Source organism: Nyctibius grandis, chromosome 8 (genome assembly GCF_013368605.1).
Source record: "Nyctibius grandis isolate bNycGra1 chromosome 8, bNycGra1.pri, whole genome shotgun sequence".
Taxonomy (NCBI): Eukaryota; Metazoa; Chordata; class Aves; order Nyctibiiformes; family Nyctibiidae; genus Nyctibius; species Nyctibius grandis.
Window position 1 is genome coordinate 40,382,280 of NC_090665.1, and position 22,098 is coordinate 40,404,377.

General features: G+C 40.3%; 1 protein-coding gene across 1 annotated transcript; it reads right to left on the reverse strand.

The window, feature by feature from the left end:
* Window positions 1-990: 990 nt before the first annotated feature.
* Window positions 991-21,423, reverse strand: STIL (STIL centriolar assembly protein). Its single transcript, XM_068406175.1, has 16 exons — window positions 21,138-21,423; window positions 19,940-20,047; window positions 18,191-18,306; window positions 17,894-18,081; window positions 16,740-16,987; window positions 15,848-15,931; window positions 15,637-15,723; window positions 13,826-13,973; window positions 12,521-12,630; window positions 11,562-11,676; window positions 9,682-10,740; window positions 8,156-8,321; window positions 7,163-7,388; window positions 5,050-5,242; window positions 4,171-4,424; window positions 991-2,404 (listed from the first exon to the last, which is right to left on the reverse strand). Exons 1-16 carry the CDS (start codon window positions 21,167-21,169, stop codon window positions 1,576-1,578), a joined length of 3,963 nt encoding a protein of 1,320 aa, XP_068262276.1. The 5' UTR covers window positions 21,170-21,423; the 3' UTR covers window positions 991-1,575.
* Window positions 21,424-22,098: the final 675 nt, after the last annotated feature.

The window sequence follows — 22,098 nt, forward strand, 5'->3', positions numbered from 1 at the left end:
GGCCCACAAGGGTGGTAGGTGATGGAAAATGCTCTCGTGTCATTGTAATACAGTAATTAGCAATTAGTGTCCATGAACTAAGAGTACAGTCCTTTGGATTTGAACAGGAGAGGCCCTGGACTTCAGTGAGAATGTTTTAATCTGTAGCTTAACACTCTTGGAGCAGGAAAGACAAGGTCAGCACCGTAGGCTGAACTTCTGTTGAGACAATGCCATCATTAAAACAAAGTTTGTTCAAACTCCCCTTAAAGCATGTTGATGCGCTACGGCCAGTGAGAAAACAGATGGCTCGACTGTCATTCCACACCATCCTCCCATCAGGAATGGTGGGAACAGGAACGAATTGCCGCTTCCAGCTCCGCTGTCTCCTTTCCAAGCCCAAGAGGTCAGGACAGAGATGCGTTACACCACAGCCAGGCTCGCTGAGCCGTGTCCTCAGGCGTACTCGCCAAAGGCAGGCAGAACTGTCACAGCCAGCACTGGGCACCTGGGGTTTCCAGCACCAGTGGGTTACTATGTAACTGACAACACGTAGTAACCACAAAAACACCTACTACACCTAAAAACTGAACAAAAGTCAAAGTCGTAACAGAAATGAAATCGTTAAGCAATAACTGACTGAATTATTCAACTTGGGGGATATTATCATCAGGGTTAGGGAAAAGGGCTGTTTCATTAATAGACTGTAGTGCTTGATGACAGAGTATTTGTATGTTAATACAGAATAAAATAAATTATTTTTGCTCACCTCACCACTCAGTATCAGAATTCTTCAAGAGTTCAGTAGCAAGTGACATCCTCACACTCCCAGTTAGCCATTCTAAACAGTGACTGGGAAGTGGCATATGTCTTAAATAAAGGCTACATCAGACAACCGAAGATTTTTTTTTTTAATGGAACCTTTGACCTTTACAAGCAATATGTATTTCTTAAATAAATATAAAACATTAATTCAGAAAAAAAAAAACCACAAAAGTTTTAAAAGTGCTAGTTTTATCAATTCCCTTCCGAGATTTCCTGATAGAGAGTTACACGTGCCATTTTGGCTGAATTCAAAATAATTTTATGCAAAGTAAAGCCACAGTTATACTTCCCTTCCCACCAGACACAAACCCCCACACAGTAATCCAACCATTTCAGCAAATTTCTAGAAATTAGTGCTTTAGCTCTGTTAGCCCTGCTCTGCCACACACAGTATCGATGGCTCACAGTTGGTACAAACAGGTAAAAGTCAGTGTTTTAAAAAAGGAAGCAGAAGAACATTTAAATAAGCATCGTTAAAAGTATATTAAGAGTACATCTTGTGCTCAAGTTGATTCGCCTTTTAGATACTTTAAAATCACGTCTAACTGTAAACAGAAGTGCACACATACTTCAGTGCTGCTCAGCACTGACTCCGCCAGGCATTTAGAGGTGGCTGTCTCCGACCTGGGCTGAAAACTCAGTTCTGCAAGTTTTACGTTGCTACAACAGAGTGACCTCTTCAAAGATAGCTTAATCCTTGGTCTCCTGTAGTCTTTGAGAGAGGTCCCTCTCAGATTTGAACCTGTGGTTGCCAGCCGTCTCAGGGGACGTTCAGAACAACTTTGGCAACTGCCTGAGTTGTTTCACATCAAGAATGGTGCCAACAGAATTAATGCTGTTCGACTGGTTTAATGTTTCAAGGGTTGGACTCTGCAGATTCCCAGGGAAGACCTGAATATCTCCTTCGTCTTTCCTGACAGGTTGTTCAGTGAATTCAACCCTCCCAGGTAACAATTTGGTTTTTGATTTTAAATCCTTTAAAATCTGAACTGAGTTTTCATCTGCTTGATCTGCTCTAGGAGAAAAAAAATCATTTGTAATATTTCTTAATACAGGGCTGTTTAATTCTGGTGGAGAAGCATTAGTAGTCAACACTCTGCTGTGACTTTTGAGATGAATGGGAAGTCTTCCATCAATTCTTTTGGATAATTCAGTCCAGTGGTTGCAGCCATCCAACACAGGGGTACAGTTTTTGTCCAGCATGCTTTTGCTTTTGACAGTGCCAGAATTATCATCTTGAACCAGCAGCTCCTCTTCATCTTCACTACTGTCATTGCCCTGTATCAGCCCATATCTCTTCATGTACTTCTTGGTTGCAAAAGACATATTGCTTGGTGAAATCAAGCTAAGACCCACCATGCTTTTGTCCATATTTCTATGCAAGATGTCTTGGAAAGAGAAATCTGCAGGAGGACTTTGGCCTGAGCGACTGAGAGAAAGTCGAGATAACTGATTTTCACTGAGATACTTGAGTGCTATAGCATTTGCTTCCATGCTCAGATCAACAACATTAGGAGTTAAGCCACACATGCTGACATTGGCAAATGACATATAATTTAGTCCAGGAACCACTGCTTCCGGATTTATGCATGCTAAGATGCTGAAATAAAGCATAAAAAAGTTAGTTTAGCATTACAGGAAAAGCATACATTTCACAATATAATCTGGTAATTTCATTTTGCTTGTTGTACCGATTTCTCCTTCCTTCTGAACACCACAGCTCGATCAGGCTGCTCAGCACCGAGATCCTACATTCTGCACGTACTAAAAAGCAGCTCTCCAGCTACTCACACTGACAGTACCCAAACACTGTGTTAGAGAATTGATGATACTCCCTTCAGATTCAATACTAACCACAACCCTCGTATGAAGAAGAACCCACCTCTCACAGGTTTCAGAGCTGGTTTTGTTTTTAAAGCAGGTTTGAGATCTTGGTCTGTTCTTACTAGTGAATGTGACATTATATGTCTCTGATCCTAAGACTCTAGACACTGCCATCCAACACCAAATGTACATCTAGACAGAAGATACAAGCCCAATGACAGAGATCAAGAACATCTCCTCTTTTCCAGTGCATGCCAATTCCAGGATTTTTACAGAAACTCTGTCAGAGTATGTGTTTCCAGAAGCCTGCAAGGTTCTAGTTTTTGAAGGCACCCTTCAGTAAGGTAAATGTTCATTCATTCTGTTGCCTGGTACACCAATTTCTTGTATACATTAGGTGTTTAGTTTAAAGACTGAAAGGACAAGCTCTGGTACACTAGTAGCGATTATAAATAAGTGCATTTTGTACATGCATCATATACTAGTTCACAAACCCAAACTCCTTGTGTTGAAAGTTAAGTGTCTTCCTATTTCACTGAGCACAGATTCTGAAGTTTGCTCAGGGAGAGTAAACTCCTGGCTCAGATGAACAACCACTAATTATGCTATGGAGCTGCACTGTTGTTTCCTTTTCTACTGAGCTGTAGACCTTTCCTCAGAATTGAGGAACACTGACAGACTCTCCAGCCAGGAGGGTAGCCCAGAAATTCCAGAAAAACACCTGAAGAAATTCAAGTGAAAAGGAGAGAAAGGAGCTTAGAAACTGTATGACTGGAAACAGCTTTTGATTCATAGCTGAAGAGAAGATTAATTGGGAGATGGCTAGATTTTTTTTCTTTACCTAACAGTTACATACTAGTATCAAGACAACAATAAGGATGAACGTGAAGGTGCACCAGGCAGTCAGCCTATGCCTAAGCAGCTACATAAGTAAATTCCTGTGCCTCAAACACCTTCAGAAATTACTTCTGCACCTTCTTCTGTTTCATCAAGGCTGTTTCCCTCCTCAGCCACTGCAGCCTCCCTGTTTCAGGTCAAAGCACTCACAATAACAAGCAATTAAGACAGAACCAGTTTTGATTATATATCAAAGACATGATAACCATTTCACTTATACTGGTGAAGTGCAAGACAAGGGTTAAGAAGCATATATAACTGCTTAATGTTCAGCCTCTCAAGTCCAGTGTTTCTCTGGAATACTTTGACATAGCCTAAAGGACTGAAGTTACTCAAGCAGCTTCGTTATTATTCTAGGGAATTATGTGTTACTGCACGCACAATACTTTAAGAATCACCAGATGCTCTAACAGCTAGTGCTACTTGTGTTATATTTAAATAATCTGAGTTTTGCTAGCAGAGCTCTTAAACCTATCTGAAATACCCATAGCATGAGTCAGTGCTTCATCTTTGCAGGAAATGCGGATCAAGTTGCCAAACAAATCCCCAGTGGCAGCAAACACAGTCCCTTCTCTTTGCTCATTGAGCCAATCTTCATTTTTGGTTAGATCTACAAATTACTACTCAAAACAACCAGTATTTTACCTGGCATTCTCCACTTTGTGTGTATTTTTCTTCATTTTGCCAGGTGAGTCAATTGTCACTCCAAGACTCTTCAGTTGTTTGAGTGTAGCACTAATCACACTCTCTTTATCCACCACTCCCGTGTCAGTCTCTGAAGCCATTTCTGCTGTATCATCAATATCCTGATACTTAGGACCATCATCATTAACAAATTCTGATTTTACAGGCAAGTGATCTTGCTCTTCCGAGGCCTTTAAGAGGTGGTTTACTTGGCCCTACAGAAAAACGGAGCAGGGGAGAGACCACATGGACAAAAACATCGTGATGTGCAGGAGTAGTCATAAACCAAAATCCTGGTTTACTCTTACGCAACTTAAAATACAAGTATATGGGTTAACAGCTTATTCTGACAAAGAAGCCAAATTCAGATTCAGTTCAGAAGCAAACACATAAACTCATAGCAGTGTATTCAAACACTGGAATATCTTACATTTCAAGCTTCCTGTAAGAGTCTGTTCTGAATTTAAACACATCACATACTGATATTCTTCAAGATCAAAGTATCTGCCCTTTAAGGGACTTGAAGGTAAAATGCTGTGCTATTTTAAAGGGCATTAATTTGGGAAGTTATCAACTGACATTATCTTTGAACTAAAGAATTATTATTTATTAGGCAGCATACAGTACTCCACGTATGCATGGAAGAGTGACATACAGAATAACCACCTAAACATTAAAAAAAAAAAATGAAGAGTCACGAACTTGGAACTTTTCTGTAGAGCATAACGTGAACTTGAAAACTGCACACGATTCATTCATGCCAACACCACATCATAACTTCAGCAGTGTGCTGTTTTGACTGCTGCATTCAGTGCAGAATATCAAATTTAAATGAATTACCAGTAAGTCCTGGTAAAGCTTCTGATCCTCTGGCGGATGCCGAGGCAGCAACGAGGCGGGCGGCTCCGAGTTTTGCTCACTTGTTACCACCACATGGTTGCCGGCTCCCTCTGTTGGTTCCTTCTGTAAAGACACGCTAACACATTCTTCCAAGGATGAATTGCGAACAAGTGCTTCGGAAACATTTCCATTTCTGAAAGAGAACACCGAGACAGCTAGATACTTCCTTGAAACAGAAAGCACAAGTATCAGTACCCGGTACCTTATCTTTTCACGAACACCAGAAGAGGAGAAAAACCGAGTATTGGAAACAGATCCTAACATTTCTTGATTTGTCTTGTGCTTGATGCTTTGCTCCTTTCTGCAGTCATTTTCTTTCAAAAGGCATTTGAGGACTGAGGAAATACACCCCACAGCATGAAACTACAACAGCCTGACTAGTTTTTCAAAAGATGATTTGAAAATGGCAATGGCTTCTCTGGACTAGTCAGAATTCAATGACACTCTATGACTTTAATTTAATCTGCTTTAAGGTTATTAACAATTTGCAGTTTGTCTTGTGTTTTCAGCATTTTTATGGACACTTAAAAGCCTTCAGGAGTAGTGTATCTTCCATATATTCTGAAACATGACTTATTCAAAAAGCCATTTTTACCCAGGTGAGTAACTGATAACGAGATTCCTGTGGTAGTTTAAAAATACTTTAAAAACTTCTCAAAGATACTATTACAAGCACACACATGCACAATGCAGAGAGTAGCATGAACTGAGAACAAACACCTAGTTGAAATATTTCTCAACAGCAGATATGAAAGAGGAACCATAATCTATCCTGAGGTTTCCAGATAAAAAGGGTAAATACTCTAGAATGAGTTACAACGCGATGCTCTGCATCCCCTTCAGCTAGCTGGTGTGTGCATCACAAACCTTTTCAGACCAGACATATCAATAGTACTATCATCCCAAAGAGATCCTTAAGCAACCATCCTCCCCCTTCCTGTTCTTCCTCAGGAGACAAGTGCAAGATAAGGGAATTTCAGAACTCGACTGATCAATTGCCTGTGTTGAAAGCGATAAGATTTAAATCACGTGACATACTAGACAGTCAATGTAGGTTATCAGTTACTGTTACACTAGCAATTGTTCATCATTCCCAAAAATGTTCCCCTCCTCCTCAAAGAAATCTAGGTGGTGCTCTACATTTTTACTGTAAGATACTTATACAGCTATTTTACAGGTTTATGAATCTAAGTTGAACAGAACCTGAAGATGGCATCTCTAAAATACAATGTTCAGAAGACTGATTTGAATCACTAACATTTATGGTAGCAGTATATGTTTGCAGATAATACTTTAATCAAGGACTATGAATATTTAAGTTATAGCTTAATTATCATCTTTCCCAATATGATTATTTTAGAAACCTAATTTAACTGGAAGGGTATTCCCCTTCCTTTGGCTTTTTATACTTAAGAGAATATTAGATCATTAAAAGGGCTAAATTGTTGAGCTATTCCCTGTGTAAAAATAACATCCTTATAAATAATTAAAAATATTTTTTAAATCGTTTTCCAAATTAGCCTGAGATTAGTCATTGCACTGTAACGAATCTGAGCTTAAAAATAACTAAAGTAACAACAGTGAAGCTGGTACCTGCATTCCCTTACACCTAATTACTTTGTGTGTAAACACAGAGAAATTCAGGGAACAGTCCCTCAGAATTGAAAGGGTTCTGAATTCTCACAGGGAAAAGCCACTGTAGGAGAATAACGGACTACAGCTGTGTCCCCTTTCCCCCTCAGGATTTAAGGTAAGAAAGGGAATGCTGCCAGCACTATCCATGCTTTTCCAAGTTAAATGCTGTTGCCATCAGCTGCTGCTGATAGGTAGGCTAGCTAAACATGCGTGACTGATAAATGCAGACTCTAAAGGCAACTGTGTTTTGGTGAGCTGTACAATTCGAAGTGTAATTAAAAACTAAAGAAGGCAAAGAACATGACAACTGAAGTCAGGTGACTATTTATAATTCCTGAAAAAAATAATTATGAAAGTAGTAACTTATGAAAGGCAGTTCAGCTTATTATGTGAACACAAGATATTTCTGGCTACTTACTGGAGAGTGTTCTGATTAGTTCCTTCTTCCACAAGATGAATACTGTCTACAAAGCTGGGCATGTCAACCACCTTTAAGGAAGAAGCAATACTTGTGTTACTTGCATCTTGTTCAGCGTTAATTGAAATGCTTATGTCTTCCTTAGAAATCTCTTCATCCTCTTTTTTTCCTTGTGGTATGGAGTCCTCTTGTTTTTCTGAGGCTGTATTCCAAAATAAGCTAGCACCTAGAAGAGAATTAGAGATTTATCCATTTAAGGAAAGTCATTACTATCTTCTGAGACCCTTTGGCTTTGTAAAGCTAGAGGAATCATTTCCTCACATTGAGGGGTTTTTATCATTTTAAAAGTGATTTAGGGTTTAGAACAGCTAAGAGTTGCCAAAACATCAGTGAAGCCCTAGTTTCTTCCAAAGCATGCTTGATGAAAATCAATGGTTGTATTAAAGCATTTTAATGCATCGGCCTGGAGCCAGTTTGAAAATTTCCTCCAGACTAACCACAATATTTTCATGGATTTAACAGGAAGCAATACATTAATAAGTAACCTTACAATCACAGCTGCATAACTTGCTAAAACTAAAACGAATACAGCCTCCCCTCTATGCATGTAAATGCATGACTTACAAAATCCATCAAGAATATATTTAATAGAACACCAGATGGGATAGAAGCTATTATTTTTCAAAACAGTGTACTAATTCAAAAATTTTTTTTCCTTTCAATAAGGCACAATTTAAAATAGAAGACCTTGCTAAAGCTATTGGAAAAATCATTCTTCCACTGATGGCAATCACTGCTGTTGCAGCCCAAAGACAAAAGCAGCTCCAGCCTAAACTTGCAAATAACAGGTAGAGAACTTGGCTGTTTTTTGTATCTACATGCATGTTTGTGTACGTTCAGCACTTCTGCAAAACATTTCCTCCATGCCCAAAAAAATCACTGAAACATCCAGAAAAAGCAACGCCAGTCTATTTTTTAAGAATAAAGCATTACCTGTGCTCACAGCAATGCTCACACTCGTCCTCGTGTGCGAAGCTGGTGAGGACTGTGTTTCCATAGAAACAAGGTCCCCTTGCTTCTCAGGCTGCAGAGCATGGCTAGCCCCAGCTGCTTCAGAGGAACAAGCCTGACGAGCCTGTGCTTCCAATAAGCGCTGGATCTGTAACGGTTATCAGAAAGTTATCATTTGTACAATAAAATATAAAGTATAATAGGCAAAAGTGAATTACTAAGTTAGGCTGCACTAAGATATGGATTCAAACCCAGGCTGCATTGCCACAGAAGTCTGATAACCCTCCAGTTCTCAGCAGTGCGTGCAGCATAAATCAAAACATCAATTTTGATGTCGGCAGAGCTAGCAAAGAAGAGGTTTTAAGCACGCTGGCAGAACTATACCAAGACAACTTGAGAAAAGCCTATTTGCACTACACTTGTTGGAAGTATTCTCCATCCCTTTCATTCGCATACAGAGCCTGTTACTGACTTACCAGCCGAGCATTTATACACCAACTGTCCCTACACCACGCTAAACCAACTTTGTATTAATTACAAAACTAAGCACTTAAATAACAAAATGAAGGTTGCCCAGGCAATCTTCACTCCTATTTGCATCCACTCTGTTCACAGATTAGTTCACAGCTCCATGGAGAAATAGCGTAACAGTAAAGGCTGCATTTAAGCAATAAGGAGATGTTTTCCTCTCTCATGCACAACCTGTGCTTTGAGAGCTTGATTTCACATACAGGAACTCTATCTAAAGCATATTTCAGTTGTAATTTTCTAGTTTAAGCAGGAAAAACATGTATCGTGAGAAACTTTCCTATTCCTATCATTCATCACCAGCAGCAAAATTTAAACTCTGACTCTTCAGCTCCAAATCATACCCTGCAAAATACAGGGCCAACAGTGTAACTCAAGAGGCCGATATTTTGAAGAAGCTTAACCTGGTATCAAAACAGAACTTAGCGAGACCACCAAAGCCCAACTTTCCAGCGCAGCAACAAACAGCTGATGAATCTTGCCAGTCTGCTGCAAACAGACAACTGAAGTTTTCAAAGCAACAGCCTCAACAGCTCAGGAAGCTGCAGGCGAGAAGGTGGGCAAAGCAACGCATGAGAACATTCTGTGCTTCACCTGTATGCTTACAATAATTCCAAAGTCTATAGCCTATGCAGTAAATTTTTTTACATAGACAAGCATAGATGTAAGAAAGCATTTATACAGAAGGAATATCGGTTTGCATTATAAAACAGTCTGCTAAAAGGGAAACCTTCATGTTATGGAAATCTGACAAAAATAAATGCAAAATTTAATTAGGCAAGAGTCAAATAGTTTTCATTTAAGGGATGCCAATTAGCAGAGCTAATCAGGACCCCCCCCTCCATCCCCAAACTGCAGCTGGTATGACAGGCTCTCTTGTTCCAACAAGGATAGACAACAGTTAATTTAGCTCCTTTGGCAGGGGAACTATCAAAGCATAATCACAAAGGGCAGAGGAGAAAGCTGCCATTTCCACAAACCTGAGCTTGAAGTAATTTGAGTTGTCTATCTTGTTCTGTAAGAACCCGGTACGCATCTGGAGATAATCCCATCATTCCATTATCTGATCCTGCTTTAGAAGCTGGCATGTGCAGGCATGGCGAGTGGGCTGCACAAAACTGCGGACTAGAGGGGCTTGTGCTTGAAGGCAGTCTTACTCCAGGCAACAAGCTAGTGTCCAGAGGACAGCTCCCCATTTTCCCATGATATCCCATGTTTATAGGGCTGCTTGTGGTATATCCTGGATTGCAGCAAATATTTGGGCAAATGATATTTTGATGGAGCATTGTGCATGGATTCTGTTGAGCCATCTCTGACTGGATTCCTGCTCCATGTTTAGGGCTGATTTTACCAATTCCTTGCCATGAGTTTATCGGATTATATTGGATGGAAGCAGGCAACAGACAGTTGCATGCACTGGCTGGACAGCAAAGTGGCATTTGAACTGGCACCTGCAGTTCTGGTGGCTTTCTGCAGCTCTGTGGTGGAAAAGCAGAGGTGTAGAGGACTGGCTGCGTAACAGCGGGAAGCTGCTTGGAACTGGATGTTGACGTTCTTCTAATTGGAGGCTCTCCCTGCTGTGCAACTCCATCAGGATTTAATACAAGTCTTTCTGGTGGCTTTCTGGGGTGATGCACAGATGTATCCAGGGAAGGCCCACTACAAGGGGTTGAAGGAGAAGAAGATCCAGAACTTTTTCTTGATTGAGGGCAAGCTTTCTTACAGGGCAACTGTTGCTGTAGTAGAGCTTGCTTTCCTCTGGAAGGCCTTGAAGTGGGAATTTTCTGGTTTAAATGATTTGGTAGTTGCCTCAAAGAGGGATCTCCCATATTAGGAGAAAAGGTCTGCTTGTCTTCAGAGTGCTGGGTGGGGTAATACGTAGATCCCAAGCACCATTTCTTTTTAATAGGCTGTTGTAGTGCTGAGGGTAGACTTTTAGCATTTGAAGTCCCGATAGGCTTCGATGATTCTCCTGATTCTATGAAACTCCCATCCAAAACAAGTGACAGTTCAGGAACTGAAGGAAAGATCCTGGTAACCTGAAGGGACAATTACACAGGCAAGTTTAAGCTAATTTCAAAATACTGTCTTTCAGCTCTTCACATGCAGAATTTCACCAAAGAAAATGTTTTCATTTAAAAACAATATATGACGATTACCAGCTCCAAACCACCTACACATTGAATACTTTTCTAAAGACTGGAGAATCCAGATACAGAAAAAGCAGCAAGATCTCTAGGATCATTCTTAGAAGACAAAATTGCTTTCATATGGTATAATAGCCATGTCTACCAAATGAATGCTCCATGTCATCCTGGAGCGCATTTCAGAGTATGGATCTTTCTCCTTCAAGAAGTGGACTGCATGTTCCCTCTTATTATTCTTAGACCCAGTAGATAGGTGCCACAGAACATATTTTATAATCCACAACTGTCACATCCTTCTAGACCTATGCTGTTTGAGGGGTGCTATTTCATTATATTTGTATGCGCATCAACTAAAAAGGACAGACCAGCAGATCTTTATTTCATTTACCCAGAAACAGACAAGAAAGAGTTTGCTGCCTCTATCTTTGCCTCAGACACCATGGCTCTTCCATTTAATGGCAGCAAGATTCCCAAAGTAGAACTTAATATTTCTATTCTCAAATCCTAGCATATACAGGAATTTGAGTGTCTATAATCCTGGAAAAAAGGGAGGTTAACTAGAGCAGGAGTTGAGACTCTTGGTCCATTTCTTCAGTTCTGTTTTCCCCTGCTAACACTTTGAGATGGAAGCTTTATACTCTCCAGTCCCCTTACAATGAGTTTTGCTGCTCTAAGCTTCACAACTGAGATGCCTAGAACAATTATTTACTTACCTGTTGACTCACTGGGTGAGGACTTGGAATTGGTCTAGGGGATAAATCCTCGTCTTCTACACCAGAGTCGTGATCGCTTGCTGAAACCTTGCTGGGTGAACAGCCTTGGGGAGGACTAAAACCAACATAAATCAAACTAAAAGTGTTTGCTTGTTAGATTTGGCAGCAGTAACATGAATCCTCATGTTTTTCACTGTGCCATCTACAGTGCAATATCAGTATCATTTTTTCATGAAGCAGTTGCTACACATCTCCTCCCTGGTTAGCTAGCAAATTCACACAGCAAACAGTTCTAACATCAAACAGTGAAAATCCAAATGCTGCTTTTGGGCAAAAAGATTCTAACCCTCCCTCCCTCCCCACACCCTCAGACACTTTTAAGTGACATTCTGACAGCAAAGCACTGATTTATATTACAAAAATATATACACAAAGATATTACAAAGTGCTACAGTAAAGACTGCAACCTTGTTTAAAGGAACATAAAGGCCATCTTATAGTCATAGATAAAAAAAATCGATGGATAAATCAGGTTCTTAAAAATCCCCGTGTTTCAACCTATCCAGGTCTTACACCTCTGAAAAGTCAGAAGGAAAAAGGGAATTTTACCAACTTAAGTAGATTTCGGTTAGAGATATGCTTCAAAGAACAGATCTCACAGAAAGCTTAATACAGTGAACTAAGCTCCATCAGTAAGGAAGCCTTTTTAAAAACATCCACTGTATAACCACCAGTATCAAGAGTAGAACTACGAGTAGTTTCTCTTGGAATATGGTCAGCTTGACTGTCTTACTTGAAAAATATTAGCTCTATGAACAAACAAAAGCACATACACAGATTTTAGTGCGAGAAGATCACTGTATGCACAGCTAAACTGAGACATGGCACAGCAGAGGCCAAAAAAACCTCATCCAATAAATACTTATTTTTTGCGTATAAATGACATCTGAAAGATTTACCTTCTGATAGGAAGTTTCTCGCAAACTCTGCTGAAGAACTCAGTTTCTGCATTTTGGTTTTCTGCACTCAACTCAAACTGGATAGGTCTCTTGTCTGAAGGTTCCACATTCTGAAATGAAATTACCTGTATTTGTGAAGCATGAAACTTTCACCTTTTAATCACTGAGGTACTACTCCCAAATAAATAGTTTTAAGGACATTTATATCTGATTATTTGCTGCTTGTCCTCTACTTTCAATTCTCAATTCTTTCACCACTACAAGGAGGCAGGCAACTTCCCTTCCTGTTTAACACTGTTCCCCCTGCTACTCTGTAAAGTAGTTGGCCTAATTATAGCCACAAACAGATGCTTCCTTGCTGTAACTGCTTAGATACTCTTCCACAAGCCTTCACCACTATAGAAAACAGTAATTATTCCAACACTGTTTCACACACCACAGCTGGGCAAGTCCTGGAAACAACAGAAGTGAGCCTCTGTTAACAGGCTTTTAATCTTCAGAAAGCTAAGCTGTACCTAGGCTAAAGGTGGAATGAAGCCCTGAACAGGGAAATTTAATTGGAAAGAGAACAGCACAGGACACATTACACTAGCTGCTTCTCTACTAGAGCATAGGAGCATACATGGAGCAGATTAACAATTCAGCTTCAGGTTCTGCACAAGCCTAGGAAAACACATAAGGAACTGAGATTTCCTAGAATTTCCTCAAACCTGATTAGTAATCCCCCAAGACACCGCATCATGAAATTCTTTCAAAGAGTTACTTTGCACAAAGATAAAATTGTTCCTGCTTTGTTACTGTAGCACAGCAAGAGATCTGCAGATTAGTAACCACTGAATTCCCTTTTGCATTCAACTTCGAGCAAAGCACAAGTTACCTAGCTTTGCTCTCGAGAAAGCACGAATATACATCACCCGTAGCAGCTGTTAGATGTATCCAGCACGCACATCGCATATCAGATTAACAAATGCTATAGGAAATCAGAATCTCTGCTCATAAAGCCAAAAGGTCACTAGTAAGAATGAGCACTAACCAAGTCCAACACAGCACACTACATTCTAAAAGACAGATTCTTAATGCTATTAGAAAACTGAGCAGTTGCTGACTTTGGAGGTCATCTCTCAATTTGAGAGACAAACTCTGAATTTACAGTAATCGCTGTAAAAAGGCAGCTTTATAGAGCTACACACTTTTCAAACACTGCTGTTCCATTTGGGTCATATTATAGTGATTCCTCCTTTAAGTACTTACACTAAAAGTCAAATTTTAAAGTATCATGATGCCGTAGGAAACCAAGACACTTACTTTGAAGAGGTGTACTGTTTCATTGCAAGTTAAGATCTGAAACCCCAGTTCACTCTGTCCACTGTATGGAATGCACTCATAAAACTCTGGGTCCTTGTGTGTCAATGAATAAAGCACAATAAGAAAACTTCCAGATTCCGAAAAAACCCTACAATAGAAAAGAAACACATCTTAAAAAAGCCTTAAGAAACAGGAAGAAGGTCTTTAGTTTCTCAATATACTGAGCAAACTATCACGCAGTTCAGCAAACTGGTGAATCACTGCATTTTGAGTGGTATTGAGCAGTTGGACTTATGAGTGATGCCACATGCAAGAATCAAAGCAAAGCAGAGAAATGGGAATAATTCTTCTACTTTGTAGTTCAAACCTTTAGGATCACTTAGTGCTTTAAATGAATTCCAGGAAGACTTCAATCATACCATAGAAAAAAACATCTGTAAAAACAATAGTGATATTTTTGATAATTCAATTGAAGATTTATTATAAAGACACTAAGTGTTTCAGTTATCCCTAAATATTCCAAAAATGCTCACTAGCAAACGGATTTTTTTTTTTTAAGAAAAATTACATTAAATTTTTTTTCTACAGGTTAAGAACAGTGAGTAACAACAGTCAACATTTAACACAAAAGATCAAGGATAATGAAAATAATGTACATTTCCAGGAAAGGGTAGTACTACTTTCAGAACAATTTTTCTTTTTATAGCACCTGTAATGTGCTTGTTTGGGGGAGGGGGAGTTGGTTTGTGGGGTTTTTTTTTTGTTTCTTTGTTTTTTTAAGTAATATACGTGATAAAGAAAGCAGTAGGAACAGGATGCTTGAAAAACACATTCATGCACAACTTGAAAATTATGCTTACAACATAAGAGTTAAAAATGTATGATGCACAGATTAAGCTGTTAGCCTGCAGAGGTTAATTCTGTTTGCATGGTTCATCAGATCTGCCTAATCCACTTCCAAGATGGAATCAGTGAAAGTTAATGAGAGTCAAGTATCTAACTTGCCTATCTGATAATCTAATTGGGCTCTTATCTCTGTTTGGGCATATTTAAATTGTTAAGGGGAAAAAAGTCTATTCTGTAATTACAGACACATCTGTTCACCAAATGTGGTTTTATTTCATAATTTAAAAGCAAGTGTGGTCGAGCAGAAGAAATTCTTATGCATACAGCATATTTAAAAGTTTCATTTACCTGAAGAGCAGTTTTAAGCTATAACCACCTGAACTCCCTTCCCAGCTTCCGTATAAATAGAACTTGGCAAATGTTACAAGTAAACAGATGTAGAGAATGAGGAATGATTATCCACCAACGTCACAATGAAAAAAAATCAGAACGCAAAAACTATAAAACCAGAATATTTAGTAGGAAATCATAACAAGACAGCATGAGCTGCAAATCAATATGCTTCAATATGTTGGTCAGATACAACCAGGGAGAAAGCCTGTGTCAAAGAAAACACCCACAAGAAAAGTTCAAAACCAAAACCAAAACCCCACCACTGTTTAAACTAGTGTTTCCTGCTTGCTGGTCCTTATTTAAACTAAAATGCAGCGACCTTAATGATGTTAATGTTTACCCTCTTTGTCTTTGAGATAACAGCTTAGCTTTCTAACACTTCAGTCATAGAAAATTTGTGAGGCAGAAGTCAAAACCAGAAAGAACAATTAAAATAGATAGCCCCACCTCCTATATGAATCACAGAATTCCCTCAAATATTTTTGAATAGACACCATGTTGCCCTGCGTTTCGGTGGAATACATTTTTAGGCAGCCAATAGCTTCTATGACTTGTAGAGAAAAGTGACTTGCCTTTCTTGAATTGAAGAACTGAATAAATATCGCAAGCAACAGGCCCAGACTTGAGGACTACAGATATGAGTAACTCCACTCACCCAACTAGAAGGAAGAAGAAAGATCTAATTAGAGACAGTTCCATTACCAAGTTTTCACTATGTAATTCCTCAAACACATCTCAAACCAGTGTGTGTATTAATCTGTACAAACAGAGCCAAACACTTACACTCCAACTAATGGCAGAGCATAAGCCTTGGGATCAGACTCAAGCAGCAAAAGCAATTTTCGTGTCTGGTCCATAGTAAGGTAGCTGAAAGAAAGCAGAAATTGAGGGTTTTTTAGTATTTTGGAAGGAAATCTTTCAGGAAAAATCCTGACGAGACAAATGCAAGTTTAGAAAATGCTGTAAGAAAAGAAGTTCACAGAAAAAAAAAGTTAAAACCATCCTTCATCCATACTTACAGCAACTCCTCAGCTATTCATCAATTCCCTGTGTATCAAAGAATTATCAAGGACAACATTTGCTTAGTATTACGGTATTCACAACAAATCCAGAAGTACAAGTCATGTTAAATTTGAAGAGTAACTTTCAGAGAGGCATTCACAGGGTCTCTCTTCCAATAAAATGACATTCAGTTGCTTCACATTGTTTCCCCGAACTATCCCTAGTTCACCCTACTAAATTAGTTGTCAGAATGGCGACTCCCCAATACCACCTTATAAGCATGACTAACAGAAAAAGCTTTGATTCACATTCATCTGATTTTCATTCTAGAGCCAGCACTGATATTGTTTAAAAAGCTGGATGCAGTTTACAGTCATTATGTTAACTAGAGGTATGTCCCCCCTGCCTCAGTAGGAAGATCCTTCTGCTGAAGTGTCAAAAGCAAGAACTCCTACTGAACCAGTTAAGATTTTTGCCCCATCTCCTGTTTAGAACATTTTAAATTTTTCCAAGTCCAAGAAGTTATGTTATTTTTATTACTAAAATTTTTTTTTTAGTTTGTTTTTTTACTAAAAAGCGAAGTACTGGTTGAGACCTTGCCTACCCACCTGCTTTAGGAAATGCAACAAACTGCCAGGCAACTTTGAGAGCTTTAGCATCACCCTTTACTCACCCACATTTATAAGTTCCTTGAACTTGTGCAATACTCATAGGACTGTTCAAATTTCTTGCTAGAGCTGTGGGAATAATTGGGACAGACTTCACGGGGGTGTATTCCAAGATATTTGCTGCGGTAATGGAAGCCCAGTGAAAATTAAAATGTAGATTATCCAGGTTTTCTGTGAAAACAATGTGAGCTTTAACAGTGAGCAGTTTAGAAAGATCCAGTGATTCTTTACTGCACAGACTGTGCTGCAGACCCTAGAAGTAGGGGAAAAAAAGAGAAAAAAAAGGTAAATACACTAAATTGTCTTCATACGACTACCATAATTCAAGTTGTATTAACACTAGGAACTCAAATCATTCATTATAGCTACTGTTGCAGTAGGCATTGTATAAAAAGCCCAGGTCTCCAAAGCTCAGGGCTATACTGAATATAATGAATAATGTAAAATACACTTGAAGTTAAGCTATGCATATCTTAGCATTGCTTTACGATACATTCAAAAACTGGGATTGCTTAAAGTGTGTAAAAATTAATAACAGGTAACTAGAAGGCTCAAGGTGATCTGTCAAAGTTTTCTTATTCGCACTCAAGAAATTTGTATTTTAACATATGGATGTATCATTATGAAAAAGTTTAGATGTGAAGTAAGCATTATTTGTACTATAAAATACACACAACAACTACAGGCAAATATTTAGAGGAACGGAAGGTGTATTTACTAGATTATATGCCTACAGCAGAGTACAGAAGCAATAGGCACACATTTCAGCTATAACTACTAACCTACATAGACTTCACACACTTTCTTGCAAGCCACTTGCCTAGCAATACTTTTTATCAACAGTTGCACAAATACTGCAACTCATTCAGGACAGCTGAAAAACTTTGGTCAGGCAGCCAGATTTTCGACCAAGATTAAAGACTGTGTGATCCTTAAACATTTGTGAAGGCTAACTGACTTTAATAGTTTCCGATACACTTTTCAATGACACTCGAGCAGCTCATTTTGCATAACCAACTAAAGAGTCTTGCTTTAGCTACAACTTTGCTGTGTTTGAAATTGATGGCGGTTGGAAATCAAACTCTATGCATAGTCCAACGTCCTGCCTAGAAGACAGTTTATTGTTTAAGAGACCCAAAAGTTGCCAAGGGCTGCCTACCTTGAAAGCCAAGCTGATATCTTCAGCACTGTGCACTATAATATTATCTGAAGAAGGTCCCCAGGCATTAACTGTACATGGAATCAAAAAGTCTCCAGGAAGAGACGCAGTTGGAATTTTGCCCGATCCACCAGCAACTTCTCGACCAGGATCAAAGCGGTCTATTGTTAGTGTTATGCCTTCCCCATCTTTAAAATAAATAAATAAAATTAGAGTCCAAGAGCAACAACTCAGGTTCCTTGATAACAGCTTACTCAACCAGCCAACATCGTCCATCTACCTGATGTTTAAAGTTACCTTCATCTACTGCAAGAGTCCCAAGCAAAAAACAGGAAAATACTTTCTTTTCATTCTGCTTAGCATGGCGATAGGCAAGTCGCAAGGTTTTCTCCATCATAGATAACTTTGGGTTTCTAAAAAGAGACAATAAGCAAGTTTAAGACCCAAATTATTTTTAATGCTTTTTAAAAAGGTATGCATATTGCAATAGCTTCCAAAACAGCCCAAAGCCCCAAACAATAAAAAGGCAAAAATTAACAACACTGTATGAAATGTCAGTGGAATTTTAGCTCATGTCCTGTACATCACCCCAACTATTCATATTCAAGAAAGCCATATTTTAACAGGAGCAGCTCCACAGAATGCTCTGTATTATCATCTCAACAAAAATAATTTGGCCTGACTAGTCCAGCAAACAATCATCAGAGGGGAAACAATTTTTCCTATGAAGAATAAATAGCAAGGAGAGGGAAGAGCTTTTTTTTATGGAAAATAAGTAACAAGGAGAGAGAACAAGCTTTTTCATCTGAAGGGCAGCATTGTCACAAGAATTAGAGATGAACACAAGTGAATTATTTTAATAGAACATGGGAAAAGTTAGAAACACTAAGACCAAAACACAGAACCTCTCAAAAGCCTCCTAAGTTTAGAGTAGAGTAGGCCAAAAAGCTTAACTAATTTTGATGTAGTGCACTCTCATTGTAGCACAATATTTGGTGTGGATGCTTAAAGCAGCAGCAGACTGGGCTCAATGACACAGCAGTGCAAGTATAGAGAAAAATTAGGTAATTATAAAATCACTATTTAGTCAAAAAAAGGCAGTAAGTTTGGAATCTAGGGCAGTAAATACACCAACATTATTTTAGCTTGAGATAGCTTATCTGATTTTGACTTGGAAAGAGGTCAAAGTTGAAAGTGAAGCTACTGGTTTATGTGAACACTGTGATGATGGCTCATACCATACCTGCTCAAGACTAACCAAGTGAAGTGCCTCCATATAAATAAAAGTAATTTATTTTAAACTTTTTAAAACTTGGAGGTTTTAATTTTAACTCAAAGAGCATTATGTGGCAAGGACAAGTGGAGGCTCCTCTGACCTGTATGTAAGGGCTGTCCACCCTTATATGCACATATATGCATATACTTGCTCATATACTTGCTTTAATAACTACAGCAAGATTTTTTTATGAAATTATATAGAAATTACCAACTTAAGTAATAAGGATCAGTTTTTACCCTCCATTTGTTTTACTAGTCAGGGTTGGAACATCCTGCCCTAGAAATTCAGATTTGCCTCCAGGTTCATTCTAAATAAAAACCCATCAGAACTTCCCGCATTTTAATCCAGATTCCTGAAGCAAACAAAATGCTTAGTTTTAAGTTTTACTTGAAGCATGCTATCTGTATCCAGTTTGTCAAAAATATCTTTTTTCTCTGTAAATATTTAGAGACAACAAAAACATGGTAAAGAAAACTACAAGTATGTAGTTACTTTTACACATTTCCATGTAGGAAGGAAACTGAAAGAAACTGTAAGTTACTTTCAACTGAGGCACCTCCAACCCACTTGACTGCAATACACCACAGACAGGGAAACTCTTAAATCTTTCCAATGAAAATCCCTATATACTTATAATGAACACACTGATTGTTTCTTTTTCCTTTGTGCCTTGTCATACACTAGACTCAAAAGATAAAATGAGGCTTTGAATAATATAAATTTTAATTTACTTTAACCTTTAGCCACTTAAAAAAGGTTATTCATACCTGTAATAGGTGATGTGTGAGCCAATGACATCACCCATAGGGACTGGGTCCCAAAGTGCACACTTGGACAGAGGGAAGCTGAAAGGGACCATCCTTTCGGAAGCAAATCTGGAAAGATCACAGAGATAAGAAAGGAAAATGGATTAAGTTTAGTACTTCCAAACATCATTTATAAGAAGGAACAAAGGACTAACACTAAGAAAAACAACAAATAGGATACATAAGCCGTTGGTACTTTTTTTGTTTCAAGTCCAGGCCAATGAAGCAGAAACTTTGTCCTATGAAGTTGTCAAGGATATGAACTACAAAGTCAACACAAAACTTTAATTTTCCACCTGACAGTTCCTTCATGTAATCTTGGGATATGTGTAGGCCAAAATATAAGTTCGCAGATAAAGCTCAAGAAAAAGCTGCTCTGGATATATTGTAGGAAAGGAAAAGGTTATCAGTCATTAGAAACTCCCATGGCACACAGAAAATCCTGATTTAGCAAACTTAACATTAGATGAACTTCCAAAAGCCCCGTTTTAGTCACTTTTAAAAGTCAGCATTCAATCCACTTAAGCTTTGAAGACTTCTGAAATAAAGCTTTGGCTTAACTCAAATAATACAGCACAAAATTTGCAATCAGACTTCAAAGAGGCCTGAAGAAATTAGTATGTAATCATGTAAACTTACTTACGTAAGCAGGATTACATTTTTTAAGAGTTGCCTAAACAAAGTATATTAAGTAAAATACAAAACATTTGACAGTCCACATCATTTGGCAAGTATCTCAACACTTTTTAACAAATAAACAAGAACTTCCTTCGCAGGTATTTGAAGCGTCAAACTTTGCCAAGGTGCTTTCTTGGCATTTCCTTAAGTTCCCAGGAAAGAACTTTCTCTGCTTTTAAGGCAGCCCTCTAAGCAACTCACCTGCCTCTCACGTTTCCAGCTAGTGTTAATTGATTCTCATTAAAAGCTAAACGCCCATCAAAATAAATCCTGATTTAGGCTTGTAAAAGGGGAAATTTTTTTAAAGCCCCGCTGTTTTCACTAGTTTTTGGCAAGCACGGATCAGAAACACACCCCCATAGCTCCTTATAACCAGAGCCGCACTCGCAGAGCGGCATCGGGCCCAGTGTGTGCCCGGTGGCCTGGGAGCGATGCACCGCCTCCGCGCCCCTCCCCAGGCGGACCCCCCCAGAACGGATACCTCAGCTCCGGGCCGGGCAGAACGGGGTCCATGCGGGGCGGCCGCTGCTCTGCCCCTTCCTCTTCTCTCTGCCGCGGGGCACCGGCGTGGGGCAGCGCCCAGACTTGGGGCCTACTCGCGACAGCCCCTCCCTCAACCGGGCGCCCGAGGGGGCCTGCCAGCGTCCCCTGAGGGAGGAGGGGAGCGGCCAGTGACACCCCCTCCCCAAGGCCTAACTACCGCCGCGCTTCCTGCAGGGAGGCACCAGGAACCGCCTGCCCTCCCGCCGCGGCGGGACCCCACCGGACCGGGCCCAACGCGACCCGTCCCGCCCAGCTCCGGCGCCTGCCTCGGCCCACCACCGACCCCTCGTCCCCCGCTACCAACGGCCACCGACCAATCAGAAGGCACAACCGGCCGCGCTCCCGCCCACACTGCCTGCTTCGATCCAATCAGAGCGCGAAATGGAAACGGCTCGCTCGACCAATCAAAGCGTACCCCGGGGAACCAACCGCCAGAGCGCGCGCAGGGGGTTTAAAAACACCAGCGGGCTGATCAACGGTCAGCGGGAGGGCGGGGAGCGCGCAGGCGCAGTGCGGCGCGGCGGAGTTGCCATGGCAGCGCGGGGCGCCGCCACCGCCGGGCCGGGCCGGGCCTAAGGACCGCGGCGGCTGACGTGAGTTTCAAAGTAAACCGGCACAACCGCCCGCCTGCCCGGCCCTGCTTGGAGGGTCGCTCTGGCCTTGGCCTTTCCCAGCCGGGTGCCCCGGGCGTGATCGGCCCGCCGCTCAGTTAGGGCCTGCACCCGGGCACGCGCTCGTGACAACTGCGGGGGCCCGGTGGCCGGTCGGGGGTGCGGCACGTCCCTCACGGGGCAGCCCCCGTCATAGCGGTACGGCCCGGCCGCTTCGCCCCGCTCTCAGAGGTCACACGGGGCCAGTGTTCACGGCAGGACCGTGCGCGGCACGTTGCGCATCGGGCC

Bases quoted from the DNA above. Each gene is read 5' to 3' on its own strand.
- STIL (XM_068406175.1), bottom strand. From the start codon at position 21,169: ATGGACCCCGTTCTGCCCGGCCCGGAGCTGAG. The intron at 13,974-15,636 runs GCAAGTCACTTT...TTTCTATTGTAG, and splicing joins AGTTCTTCAATTCAAGAAAG to GGTTTTTTCGGAATCTGGAA. The intron at 12,631-13,825 runs GTAAGTGTCTTG...ATTTCATTTCAG, and splicing joins AAACAGTACACCTCTTCAAA to AATGTGGAACCTTCAGACAA.